Source organism: Bos javanicus, chromosome 24 (assembly GCF_032452875.1).
Source record: "Bos javanicus breed banteng chromosome 24, ARS-OSU_banteng_1.0, whole genome shotgun sequence".
Lineage (NCBI taxonomy): Eukaryota > Metazoa > Chordata > Mammalia > Artiodactyla > Bovidae > Bos > Bos javanicus.
Genome location: NC_083891.1, coordinates 40,103,211 through 40,117,371, shown reverse-complemented (window position 1 = coordinate 40,117,371; position 14,161 = coordinate 40,103,211). Strand labels below are relative to the sequence as shown.

At 46.0% G+C, this 14,161-nt stretch overlaps 1 protein-coding gene and 1 long non-coding RNA gene across 4 annotated transcripts in view; one reads left to right on the top strand and one right to left on the bottom strand.

Moving 5' to 3' along the window:
- Nucleotides 1-2,262: 2,262 nt before the first annotated feature.
- On the bottom strand, nt 2,263-13,218 carry LOC133237634 (uncharacterized). Its single transcript, XR_009733281.1, has 3 exons — nt 12,101-13,218; nt 7,415-7,711; nt 2,263-2,667 (listed from the first exon to the last, which is right to left on the bottom strand). It is a non-coding gene; the product is annotated as an uncharacterized LOC133237634 (long non-coding RNA).
- Nucleotides 11,074-14,161, top strand: part of LAMA1 (laminin subunit alpha 1) — a 125,481-nt gene continuing 122,393 nt past the window's right edge. For 2 of the 3 annotated variants that reach the window (XM_061399900.1, XM_061399899.1), the window contains exon 1: nt 11,432-11,747. In XM_061399900.1, coding sequence (XP_061255884.1) covers nt 11,447-11,747 — 301 coding nt within the window. In that variant the 5' untranslated portion in view covers nt 11,432-11,446. Of the gene's footprint in view, nt 11,099-11,431; nt 11,748-14,161 lie in introns of those variants that run through there. The other variant, XM_061399901.1, reaches the window with a different exon arrangement.

Here is a 14,161-nt window from a genome sequence, read left to right as displayed (position 1 = left end):
GATTGAATGATATCATGCACAAAAGCCCTTGGGTCAGCGGCTGGCCCCCTGCGGACTCAGTAATGCCGTCGGCTCTGATCATGGTTGTCACTACTATGTGCTGTTGGCTGCTGCTCTCTGCCGCATGTTAGATTCGCTCTTTATCCCTGTTACTTTGGGTATGCTGTCCTCATTCTAATTTTATTTATTCTAAGTGTGTTAATTTCTAAGTCATCGTATCTATTAACATCCTAGGACCGTACTGATCTCCTGTGGGTTAGCTTCATGCATCTTGACCACGGCTCCCCCAGACCACTATTTCCTTACCCTGGAGTTGATGTCAGGCTTGAGAACATCCCCAGCAAAGACCAACAGGGAAAGGGCCCCACTGAGCTGACCAAACCACAGAATTGTCCGGAGGAAAAATACATGGTTATTGCCCTAAGCCATTATGTTGAGGGGTGATTTGTGGCCACAGCAAAAACAAACTGATATACATTTTAAAGACTGAAGGCAGGAGAAGGGACGACAGAGGATGAGATGGTTGGATGGCATTACGACTCAATGGACATGAGTTTGAGAGAACTCTGCGAGATGGTGAAGGACAGGGAAGCCTGACATATCACAGAGTCGGACACGACTTAAAGACTGAACAACAGCACGCATTTTAGCTGTGTGACTTGGAGCAAGTTGGCTAACCTCTCTGAGCCTCTTATTGTTTTACACTTGAACTGGACATAATACTGACTTTGCACAGGAGGGTTAAGCAGCAGGCACCGTAAACGTTCAGTAAAGTGGGTGTCACTCACCTTCCCTACAGCTCCCTCTCTCACACAGAGAGAATGAACTCTGTCTCAAATTTCCAGCTGTGTTTCTAACATCTCCCTCAGACTATCTCGTAACATCACAAGTACAACAAACAACTGGACTTGTGACTTCCTCTCCCAGTGGCTCACCTTCCATCTAAACAATTTTTTTTCGCATTTTCAGAAAGAAAAATTTAAATCTCCAATTTCCTTGCTCATCTGTATCCAATTAGTTACTCAGTCATGTTCCTTCTTTTGAAATCTCGTTTCATCCTCTTTCTTCTGCAATCCCACTGCCCTCCTCTCTGCTCTATCCTCCCCACCTCACCCCCCATCTTCCCCCCAACCCAGTCACTTGTCTTCCATTTCTCTTGATTCCATTCTTTCTGTTTACTGCCAGAAGATAGATTTTCCTAAGTAGGACTTCACTCTTGTTTCTCTGATTAAGAATCTATAATTCCTTCTCATCATTTCTGCTTCAAGATCAAATTCCTCACCTGGGTTTCTTCCTACACACTGTGGACTCAATGCAGCAACCAAACTGACTTCCCACTTCTCTCCAAGTGTTCTGAGCTAGCATCTCAGGCACAGATTGGGAGGCAAAGATTAAAACGCTGATGCTCTATTTGAGAAGTGAAATCCATGGCAACAGAGAAGAGGAGAATGCAGAGAGAAGGGGGGATGTGACATAGAAGAGTAAGGCATGAAATGCTGATTCTGCTCTGGATGAACCAGAGGAGCTCACGGGGGTCAGGTGGGGGGCTTGGAAGGCATCTGAATGCCAGGCTTATCCGAGCAGAGAAGAGGACTCCGGGGCCTCCTGCAGGGGCTGGTAGAGAGAAGCAGGAGGAATTCTCCATCTTGCTCATTTGTCTTCTATTTCTCATCAGTCAAAACTCCTAAGAAAAAGGTCCGTGCCTCTTCCACCATGACCCTGGGCACAGGATGTAAGCTCAGTTCATGATTGGTTCCCCAGGTTTTGGAAGATGAGCTGGTGAAACAAAGATGGAGCGAGCAGCTGAAGGTCAGACGCCTCTTGGGCTGTAGTTGGTGTCAGCTGTTCTGTTCAGGTCGGTGGTCTTGACCTTGGGCCTGTGGCCAAGCATCTGGAGTTCTCTAGGTTCCCACGCATCCTCCAAGCCTTGTCCTCCAGGTTCCTATGGATTCTGTGACCCCCACTCTTCCCACCCCACAAATATCTGCCCAATTACCTTGCCCTCTTTAAGGTGGCCGGAGTCAGCTTGCATTGCTTGTAACTGAGAGCTCTTTTAGCCCTAGTAGCTCACATTGCCTTTTGCCACCTGGGGATGTTTAGAAAACTTTGAGATGGTTTATATGACATGTCAGAATAATGCAAGAACTGCACCAGCATTATTACATAGTGTTGAATGCATCAACATCATTGTCATTTTCAACAAGTATTTGTTTAATTTCAGACACTATGGCAAGTGTTAAGAGAAAATAAAACAAGAGGGGCAAGAATTCGTTGTTTAATGTGAAAAATAAGTTAATAAAATTCACAGATCCGTTAAAATGGAGATTGCATTACAAGGTACGTTGGTGGCACAAAGGAGCAAGCAGTCTACAAGCACTGAAGCAATCACAGAAGGCTACCTGCAGGAGGGGATGTTTGTGTTGGGTCTTGAAGGATGGCTAGGAGTTCAATGAGAGGAAAAAGGCAGAGATGATGGGCATCCTAGCCAGAGGGAAATGCAGCTGAGCCCTGAAAAGATGGGATCAGTCAGTGGGATGTGAACAGTTTCCAGCAGGTCCTGAGATTGCTGGGCAATTCTGAAGGTCAACTTTAATGACTGTGGGCATGGGTTGAAGAGATCCTGGTCGGTGTAGTTCTCCAGTCTTGTTCAGCGGCCATGATGCAGTCCTAGAACAGAAATTGAAGCATAACACCTGTGAACACAGATGTAATGTCTCCTTTCAAGATTCTTTAACACCTGGTAGCTGTTATTACTATTGCTGTCATTATAGGTAGTAGTTATGTCTGGTGGTCTATATTGATTTCCAGATTTTACAGAGAAGAAACACCGAGGCTCAGAGAAGGTAAGTAATCTGTCCCAGAGTCAAATAGCTCATGTTGTCCAGAAACACAATTCTAATTAGTATACGGCATTGAATTAACTACTACAATGACCAGAATTAATTACTTCCTGAATCCTATAAAGGATCTTTTAATGAAAGGATAATATCTGTTTCACCACAAGTCCTATTTCTTAGTATCGGCGTCTTCCTAAAATGTGAAGATCGTCTCTGCTGCCAGATCACTGCAAGGTGTCTAAGTCATTTGACTATCCACTGGCTTCCTGATGAAAGGTATGTAGGGGTTGTGACAAAATGAGCAAAGATGAGGACCTGGGGGTAAACAAGGAGAAAAGAAAGGCTTTGGGAATGGAAAGTGCAGAATATTCAAGAATATCTGCCTCCACGTGGGGTGAACAGGAGGAGAACTTAATAAAAACAGAAGGAAGCAACATAACGGTGATGGTTTATAAGCATCTTCTCCCAAACTAGGGCAGATGAAAATGACACATGACAAGTATCTTCATAAACAATGTTTCCTGATGAAAATTATTACATACAGGATGGATAAACAAAATCTTACTGTACAGGACAGGGAACAATACTCAATATCCTGTGATAAAACATAAGGGAAAAGAATATGAAAAAGAATATATCTACATGTATAACCGAGTCACTGTGCTGTATAGCAGAAATTAACACAACATTGTAAACCAACTATACTGCAATAAAATACATTTTACAAGAAACGGACATCTATTTCCTAATTTTCAGATAATTTGTGTCCAGCTTTACCAAGTCACGTGTGCTGCTAACCTTGATTTCCAAATCTAACTTTCCTGTTGGAGGTTTTGTTGTTACAAATATCCAGCAGGCAAAGACACCCCGCGGAGTCTGGGGGACAAATGTTGTTTACATGTCCTTGTGAACAGCTGTCTCCCAGACACCCCCCACACCAATTTGGCTTCCTCTTCCTCTGTGAGGGAAAAAAGATACTTGCAAAGTTCTCTAATGACCAATGCTCTGCCAAATTTTTTGAAAAACAGATTCTCTTTGGGTTTTGCTGTACTGGTCACTATTTTCCATTAATGTCTTTCTACTACTTGGCTTTTAGGAACATATTTTCTTCTAGCTTGCCTTTCCCCTCGGAGTCATCTCTGTGTCTTCCATGTAAATAAGAAGATAAATAATGGTTTATCTCTTCACGTGTGTCCAACGGCCTTTTATAAACCTGTGCTGACAAACTGGCCCATCTTCATGACAACAGCTGCACAACATTGCTTCCTAATCTTCTGATGATGGTGGTTAACACAGTAATTGAAGAAAATAATTATTGGATACTTACTTGATACTGGGCACTCTGCTAAGAACCTTGCTTCTCATCTTTTGATGTAGGTCTTCCACATGTCCCCATTTTACAGATGAGGAGACAAAGGTCAAGAAACTTAACTAATGTCCCAAAGCTCACTCAGTCAAGTAAATGTGGGAACTGGAATTTGTTCCTGTATTTTTATTTTTAACCATGATTTTTTGTGTATGAGATTGCTGTGAAAGTCTATTTAAATGTATTTTTTAAGTCATGCTTTTAAAACTCAGATTTGCAAATTTAAAACACTGTGTTTTAAGAAACTGTTAAAGCACTGTCCTTCTCCCGAAGTTTGCCCAAACTCGTGTCCATTGATCCAGTGATGCTATCCAACCATCTCATCCTCTGTTGTCCCCATCTCCTTTTGCCTTCAATCTTTCCCAGCATCAGGGTCTTTTCTAGTGAGTCAGCCCTTCGCATCAGGTGGCCAAAGATTTGGAGCCTCTAGAAAGTATTCCAGCCTCTCAAAGCCTCTCGAATTCCTGGACTCATGGTCCCATTCCCCTGTCTTTCAAAGTCATCTTTGGCAGAGTGGGTTTCTGTCACACTGAATTTCTCTGACTCTCTTGTCCCCGCTATTTCACTCCCAAGGACTTCTGGGACTACTCTGGGCTCAGCCAGAAAAATTGATAAAAATCGCCTCATCTCAAGATCCTTATTTATACAGAGAAATGCATGGATCCTAAATCTGCATAACAGAATGAATTTTGGTAGAGGTTTGTAGCCATAAAACCAACATGCCAATCAGGATACAGAACATTTCTATGACCACAGACTCCTTTTTTGTCTTTTTCCAGTCAATCTTTACTCTCTCCATAGGCAACCATTGTTTTCCTTTGATTAGTTTTGTCTGTTGATAAATGTCACAGAAATTGACTCTTTTGTGTCTGGCTTCTTTCACTTAGTATCAGTTCAGTTCAGTCGCTCAGTCGTGTCCGACTCTTTGTGACCCCATGAACCGCAGCAGGGCCAGGCCTCCCTGTCCATCACCAACTCCCGGAGTCCACCTAAACCCATGTCCATTGAGTCGGTGATGCCATACAACCATCTCATCCTCTGTTGTCCCCTTCTCCTCCTCCCTTCAATCTTTCCCAGAATCAGGGTCTTTTTAAATGAATCAGCTCTTTGTATCAGGTGGCCAAAGTATTGGAGTTTCAGCTTTAGCATCAGTCCTACCAATGAACACCCAGGACTAATCTCCTTTAGAATGGACTGGTTGGATCTCCTTGCAGTCCAAGGGACTCTCAAGAGTCTTCTCCAACACCACAGTTCAAAAGCATCAATTCTTCAGCATTCAGCCTTCTTTATAGTCCAACTCTCACATCCATACATGACTACTGGAAAAACCATAGCCTTGACTAGATAGACCTTTGTTGACAAAGTAATATCTCTGCTTTTTAATATGCTGTCTAGGTTGGTAATAACTTTCCTCCCAAGGAGTAAGCATCTTTTAATTTCATGGCTGCAATCACCATCTGCAGTGATTTTGGAGCCCAGAAAAATAAAGTCTGACACTGTTTCCACTGTTTCCCCAGCTATTTGCCATGAAGTGATGGGACTGGATGCCATGATCTTATGTTTTCTGAATGTTGAGCTTTAAGCCAACTTTTTCACTCTCCTCTTTCACTTTCATCAAGAGGCTTTTGAGTTCCTCTTCACTTTCTGCCATAAGGCTGGTGTCATCTGCATATTTGAGGTTATTGATATTTCTCCCGGCAATCTTGATTCCAGCCTGTGCTTCTTCCAGCCTAGCATTTCTCATGATGTACTCTGCATATAAGTTAAATAAACAGGGTGACAATATATAGCCTTCACGTACTCCTTTTCCTATTTGGAACCAGTCTGTTGTTCCATATCCAGTTCTAACTGTTGCTTCCTGACCTGCATACATGTTTCTCAAGAGGCAGATCAGGTGGTCTGGTATTCCCATCTCTATCAGAATTTTCCACAGTTTATTGTGATCCACACAGTCAAAGGCTTTGGCATAGTCAATAAAGCAGAAATAGATGTTTTTCTGGAACTCTCTTGCTTTTTCGATGATCCAGCAGATGTTGGCAGTTTGGTCTCTGGTTCCTCTGCCTTTTCTAAAACCAGCTTGAACATTTTTCAAATTCTTTCATGCTGCGTGAGTCAGTGGTTCATTCTGTCTTATTGCCAAGTTATTCCATTGCAAACATTCCATCCAACATTTTATTTTAATTTTTTAAAAGTCTTTATTGAATTGTTAAAATGTTGCTTCTGTTCTATGTTTTGGTATTTTGGCCAAGAGACCTGTGGGATCTTAACTTCCTGACCAGGGATCGAACTTGTACCCCCCCGCATTGGTAGGTGAAGCCTTAATCACTGGTCTGCCAGGGAAGTCCCAAAATATTTGATATTTTAGAATCCATTCTTCTGGTGATGGACACGTGGCTTGGTTCCAGTTTGGGGCTATGAATGAATAAATAAAGTTATTGTAAAAATCCTCACTTAATCACATCTGAGACTTTTCATGCACAACGTACTCCCAGGACCCAGCCATCAGGACATGCACATCTCTGTTGTTGTTCAGTGGCTGACTCGTATCTGACACTGGGACCCTAAGGACTGCAGCACACCAGGCTTCCCTGTCATTCACCATCTCCTAGAGCTTGCTCAGACTCATGTCCATTGAGTTGGTGATGCCATCCAATCATCTCATCCTCTGCTGCCCCCTTCTTTTCCTGCCCTCAATCTTTTCCATCATCAGGGTCTTTTCCAATGAGTTGGCTCTTTGCATCAGGTGGCAAAGTATTGGAGCTTCAGCTTCAGCATCAGTCCTTCCAATGAATGTTCAGGGTTGATTTCCTTTAGGATTGACTGGTTTGATCTCTTTGCAGTCCAAGGGACTCTCAAGAGACGTCTCCAACATCTCTGGGGTGACACTATTCTGCCTCCATCCCTAATCTGCCTACTCTGTCTACTGGACCATCCACCCCTCACTCTTACCGAAGGCTTAGTCTCTAAATCACCTTATTTCTGCCATGGGACTTTAAGCAGCTTAGTTTATACTCAGCCTCTTTAGCTTTGTCCTGGCCCAGACTCTGAAACCCTAACCCAATTTTAGTGACCAACCTCTTACCTCTTTCCTAGAATCACATCCCCCACTTTATACTCCAGCTTGATGCCTGGATCCCAGTATGATGTTTCTGTGTCCTAGTCTCTGCCTGGGATCTCAATCCCTTTAGAACTAAAGGACAGCCTTGCTTACCCCAACCTCCCAGAGAAACGGTCCTAGCCCATGTTCTGGGCATCACTGGCTGGGTTCCTGCCACGTGGCTGTCTGTCCTTGCAGGAAAACATCTGCCAGGCTACGCTTCCTCTTCTTGTCTGTGATCATACTTCTCTGAGACTGGCTCCTGCAGCATGCCCAGCCATGACTAGACCCAGGTCATCTTCTCCCTAGGAACCATCCAGTCTAGTCCAGGGTGTCTCCAATGTTGTTGCATGTTGGGCTCACCTGGAGAGCCTTAGTCCAGACTCCTCCCCGTACCAACTGAATCTGAATCTTGGGGGATAGAAACAAACATTAGTATCTTTTCAAACTTCTCCATCGATTCCAATGTGCAGGCAAGATCAAGGACAAGCAAGCCAGGAACTTCTGTTCAAGGTGCACTCTGCCTACCAGCAAGCAGCATGAGCGTCACCTAGGAGTTTGTTAGAGGTACAGAAATTCAGCCTCCAACTGCAGCCCTACTACACTGGAATCAGCATTTTAACATGATCCCCCAAGCAGTTTTGAAAGCTCTGATGTGGCCCATCCCTCTCTGCCTGAACTCTTGTTTCTGAAAATGTTCATAATCAAGCTGGGTTTTTTCTTTTTTTAATTGAAAAATATAGTTGTAGTATAGAAAAATTGAAATAATAATTCATCTTTATTGAGCATTTACCATAAGCTAGGTAGAGTGCTGGTAACTGACAGACATTGGCTCATTGAATCCTTATGAATAAGTTTCTCAGCAAAACCTTCCCAAACTGCCAGATCAAGGCTTGGTCTCGAATTCCTTATCTCAGTGACCCTTTAATAAACTTATTAAATTTATGATTTTAGCTTACATTTTTCCCTGCCTTAACTGCCAGACAATGTTCCACAGAGATGAGAACTTGTCTTGTTTAAAGGTGAAGCCATAGAACCTGGTACCTAACAGGGACTAAAAAAATATTTGTTGAATGCATGAAGTTGGAACTATTATTATTCCTACATTACAGATGAGGAAACTTGCCCAAGATATCATTTCTAGAAAGTGAGGGGGAAGAATGGGAGCCGTCTCTGAGGCTGGCCCAAGTTCTTTATCATGCAAACAATATCCACCCCCCACCCACCCCTTGCACTCTTATCAGCTGAACACAACTATTTTCTTCTGCATCCTGCCTTCTAGTATCTTGTTTATACATGTGCTTATTTTATATACTTACAACCAGGACTCCCATATTAACTGGAATTTTGCTTTTATTACTTTCAGTGTATTTTGGTAACTTTTAAGTCTCATACTTTAAAAATGGGTACCTAACAGCTTTTCATGTGATTTACTATAAATTATTAACCAGTTAACTCTTGCTTAGCGTTTAGGCATTTTCGTTGCTCATTTATTTACAGGTGACATTGGAGGCAGCATCTTTGTGTGCCTTGCTGAGCTGAATTTCTGCTTTCTCACAAACCATGAACATTCTTACATCATTTTCACCTTGAACAGGCCACCCTTGACCTTCCATGGTGCTGTAGCTAATTTAGATATTTCCAAGCCTGCTGAGCTCTTGATGAAAGTGGCTAAAGAGGCTAAAGAGCCTTTTGATGAAAGTGAAAGAGGAGAGTGAAAAAGTTGGCTTAAAACTCAACATTCAGAAAACTAAGATCATGGCATCTGGTCCCAATCACTTCATGGCAAATAGATGGGCAAACAGTGGAAACAGTGACAGACTTTGCTTTTTTGGGCTCCAAGAGCAATGCAGATGGTGACTATAGCCATGAAATTAAAAGATGCTTGCTCCTTGGAAGAAAAGCTACAACCAACTTAGACAGCATATTAAAAAGCAGAGACATTGCTTTGACAACAAATGTCTGTCTAGTCAAGGCTATAGTTTTTCCAGTAGTCATGTATGGATGTGAGAGTTGAACTATAAAGAAAGCTGAGCACCTAAGAATTGATGCTTTTGAACTGTGGTGTTGGAGAAGACTCTTGAGAGTCCCTTGGACAGCAAGGAGATCAAACCAGTCCATCCTAAAGGAAATCAGTCCTGAATATTCATTGGAAGCACTGATGCTAAAGCTGAAACTCCAATACTTTGGCCAGTCAACGAGAAGAACTGACTAACTAGAAAAGACGCTGATGCTGGCAAAGATTGAAGGCAGGAAGAGAAGGGGACGATGGAGGATGAGATGGTTGGATAGCATCACCGACTCAACGGACATGGGTTTGGGTGGACTCTGGGAGTTGGTGATGGACAGGGAAGCCTGGTGTGCTGCAGTCCATGGTGTCACAAAGAGTCGGACTCGACTGAGCAACTGAACCGAACTGAAGCTTGCTGAAGAATGGGAAACTGGTAGTGAAGGGGAATTGTGACATTTTTTCTATTCAGACTTACCCAAGCTTGTTCATTACAGTGGCTTCTGAAATTCTTCTTTCACTGAAATCTTTTTGCTTAATTTTGAGCAGGGACAAATTGAGCCAACTTGGTGACTTTGGATACTTCCTATTCACTCCTCAAATGTGCTGACCCTTTGTTTCTCTAAATCAGGAGCCCGAGTTCCCTGTCTGCAGTTCAAAGATAGGGTCTGAAGTCCAGACGGAACTTCTAGGTACCCAGGATATGGGGGTACAGATGTGATTCTGCTGTTGTCTTTCAGTTCATCCTCCAGGGTCTCAGTGCAGCAGTCAGAGAACTCTGGACCAGACATCAGCTCTGAGGGCTGGCTCTACACCAGATGTTTGCTGACTTTGAGACCTTAACCTCCTGAAACTAACTGCTGCCTTTCAGAATTGGGAAGATCACACCAGCTAATCAGCATGGATGCTCTTAAGACTCAAAAAGATGTATCTGCCCATGTATAATGTGCATGCAAAGGTATTTTGGTGCAGAAGTACTTATAATTCTATCTTTTAATATTAAATGCTTAATACTTGATCACTTGCTAAACACTGAACTTAATCACTGATTCGTTACTTAAATACTTAATAGTTTACTACTTCAATGCTTTAATAGTTAAGAATCTCTGTGTTTTAAATTTAGTCTTGAGTTGACTACCTTCTCATCCAACTATATTGCATCCTTTATAAAGGGCCAAATTCTACTCTCTTGTTCTGCATTTCTATGTTTAAAAGTAATAATAATTGGTAATATTATAATGATATTTTATTTATTAAACGTTGAAGGAAATGTCTTGAGAAAAACTAGAATTGGTAAGGTTGTCACATTGATTGACACAACTGAAATATAACTATCTCCCTATCAGGCAAAAAAAGAAAAAAGACATTTATGAGAGCGTGGGCCTTAATAAGTCACTTACTTTATCTCGCCTGTTTATATTGTGAGAAAGTAAGATCTACAAAGTATTATGAATACTTTCAATTGAAAAAAAAATCAGAGGAAATTAAAAATTCTTTAACAGGGACCAGATGTATTTTTTAAAAAAGAACAAAGCAGTTGAGATATCCTATTAAGACTGAACTCCCTTCTCCCCGCTCCCCCATAAGATCTTCTCAAATGCGAATGATAATAATTAAATCCAAGCGACCTTTCTTGTCTTAGACAAAGTGGGAAGCGAATTACTACTCCTTTTTAGAAAAGGCTTCACAAAACCCTCTGCCAACAGCAGAGGGGGTAAGCTGGTAGTTACGAGCCCCAGTCCCTTCCTGGGAGGCCCAGGCCACCCCTTGGGGGCCAGAGATGCGGGTCGGTGAGCCAGGGGTCCCATCCTGGGGGCGAGCCCGACCCCCCGCCCCGCGTGCGGCGGTCTCCGTGGCGGCTGCTCTGGGGTCCCGGCTTCGGGGTCGGCCGTACGGCCCCCGCGGGGCGGTAAGGGTCAGCAGGGTGAATACTTTCTCGGAATCTACCGCCCAGGCCGGCAGATCTGCCCCCACCCCCGCTCCTCCTCCAGTCACTTTCTCCGTCTGCCCCCCCAACTCGGAGCTCGCGGCGGCGGGGCGACCCTCACCCCGGAGTTGGGGATGGCTCAGGCTGTTCCCCCTCGTGCGAGAGAGGGGACCTATGTGAGGGGGCGGGTAGGCCTTTAGGGAGAGAGTCTATGCGGGGAGGGGTCTCGGGGGGAGGGGTCCCGGATCTGGGGAGGTCTCCGCTGGGAGGGGTCTCCGGGGAGGGGGGAGGGTCTCCCGCGCGGGCTGAGGGCGGTGGGCGGGGCCGGGCGCCGCGGAGGTCGGCGGGGGTGTGTCCGAGGGGCCGGCGGGCAGCGCAGTCTCGCCCTCGGCTGAGTCCCCGCGCGCGGTCGCGGCTTTCACCCGAGCGCGGCGGCGAGATGCGTGACGGCGGCGCGGGGCTGGCGCTCCTGGCCTCGCTGCTCTGGGTCTCCGCGCAGGGCCAGCAGAGAGGTGAGCCCGGGTCGCGTCTGGGTCCCAGGCGGCGGGGGGCTGCGGGACAAAGCCCCACGCCTGGCCGCGCCAAGGTCGGTGCGCGCATACCGCCTTCACCCCCGGCCGGGGATCCGACACATGGGCCTCCCGCGCGGCCCCTGGAAAGGTCGCCGGGCAGGCGGGAGAGGGGTGGGGGCGCACTCCAGACGGAATCGGCCCCCTCCTCGGCGCCTCGGGCTCTGAGTCCCCGGGTCTGCCTTGGCGACCCGGGGGCCCCAGTAGAGAGCCGCGCGGGCCTGGCTGTCGGTCCGGGCCGCGGCGGGCAGGCGGGTGGGGAATGAATGGGAAAGGCGTCCGCGGAGCACGCTTACCGTCAGGCGGCAGAAAGCCGGTGGTCCGAGACCCGGCAAAATCGCGGGGGGGCGGATCCCCGGGCCACTCACGGAGGGTGGGCGCGCGGGAAGCGCACGGCGAGGTGCAGGCTTGGGGACCCGCCGCGGGCGCCTACCAGCCACGCTGGGTGCAGGCCCCGAGGTGGCCGAACCGGCTGTTCCGCGCCCAGAGTAGACCGCGGTCACTTAGAGGTGAGGGAGCGCGGGCTCGGATGCCTGGCAACCTCGCGGGGCAGGGTTGGCCAAGAACAGAGATCCGCGGCCAACTTTCAAAGCGTCTGTCACTGCCCGGGAGGACGAGAAGCCCTCCTCCCCTTTCTGCGGACACTCGTGCCCCGCTTTCCCCAGAGACTAATCCTTCAGGGCGCCGCTTGTTGGCTAGGAGGTCACGAATATTTCTTGAAAACGTCTATGCATGCAACCCGTGACCCCCGGCACACTCCCAAAGATACACGTGTTATTCAAAACGCAGGAAGGAACAGGTCAAAAGTAGGGAGGCGGAGCGCACAGCACCCGCGTGGGAAAGATGCGTGTTTGGCCTCGTGCCTGTGCTCTCTGCAGCCAGGGGACTGTCCCTTTCCCGGGCGCATTCGGGGGGGACGCGCTGGACCGGAGCGGGCGACCGGGCTTTGAATGGCTGCGCGTCCTCTCCGCGCGCGGCCGGGCAGGGATGCAGGGAATTTGCATAGTTAGCCTGCAAAGAAAGGGGCCGGCCTTGCGGGAGAGCGGGCTGCGACTCTGCAAGCTGAACGCCTTTCTCTCGCATTGCTGACAGTGAAAAGCCTGGTTTCCCACAGGCTGGAGGGAGAGCAGCTGGACTCAGCTTTATTGTTCTAAGAATTGAAAGTCCTGGTCTAGGGAGATGCCCGGAATGTTTTCCGCGCCCCTCCGGGCGCAGCACTTGGCCTTGGCGGCTGTGAATGGTGTTTGGAGAAAGTGGGACCCCGTGGGGCTTTCCTGCTTTAAGATGCTACGGAAAACCACCCACAGCGGGAGGGCCTTTGAATCTGTCACACTGCCTTCCAGATTTGCAACCCCCACCCCATCAACCATCACCCTCTTTACAGGCGCCTTTGAGGGAGTTTGACTTTTTAAAATACAATTTGGGGGTCCCATATATATAGCATGAATGACCAGTGAAATAGTATCATTAGCTCCTAATACAATAATAAAATAATTCTGACTAGCATCATCAGTGAGATAGTTATCTGGTACTCATATATATATATATATATATATATATATATTTAGAACAATCATCCAATAGCTTTTAGGTTATTAGGAATTCTTTTTTTTTTTAAGATTTTTTTTCATGTGGACGATTTTTAAAGTCTTTTTTGAATTTGTTACAACATTGCTTATGTTTTATGTTTTGGTTTTTTGGCCAAGAGGCATGTGGGATCTTAATTCCCCAACCAGGGTTGGAACCCGAAGCCCATGCATTGGAAGGCCAAGTCTTAACCACTAGACCACCAGGGAAGTCCCTTATTAAGAATCCTTTATTATTTCATAGCTTCTCTGGAGGCTCAGTGGTAAAGAATCCCCTGGCAATGCAGGAGACAGAGAGTTCTATCCCTGGGTTGGGAAAATCCCCTGGAGGAGGGAATGGAAAACCACTCCAGTATTCTTGCCTGGGAAATTCCGTGGACAGAGGTGCTGGCAGGCTACCCTCCATGGGGGTCCAAAGAGTTGGACGCGACTGAGTGCTCAGGCACACACTGAACTACTGTACATCTCATGATATGTGACCCAATAACCTGTGTAAAGTGAGCTATTCCTAGAAGTGCAAAATACTAGGTGGTACCTTTCTAACAATAATGTTAAGTCCACAGCTGGCAATTACATGGAATTACAGTTGCTTCACAGGTTAGTTCATCAAATCTTGTTTTGAACTGTTTTTCTTTTCTAAGTAAAAGTAGACAATTCCAAGGATAAAGGAAAAACTCTCTTCTATGACTAGAGGAAATTTGCTTCATTCTCATAAAGGATGTAGTATTCAAATTGAGCATATATGTGCCTGCCCAGCAAAGTGTGCACCCG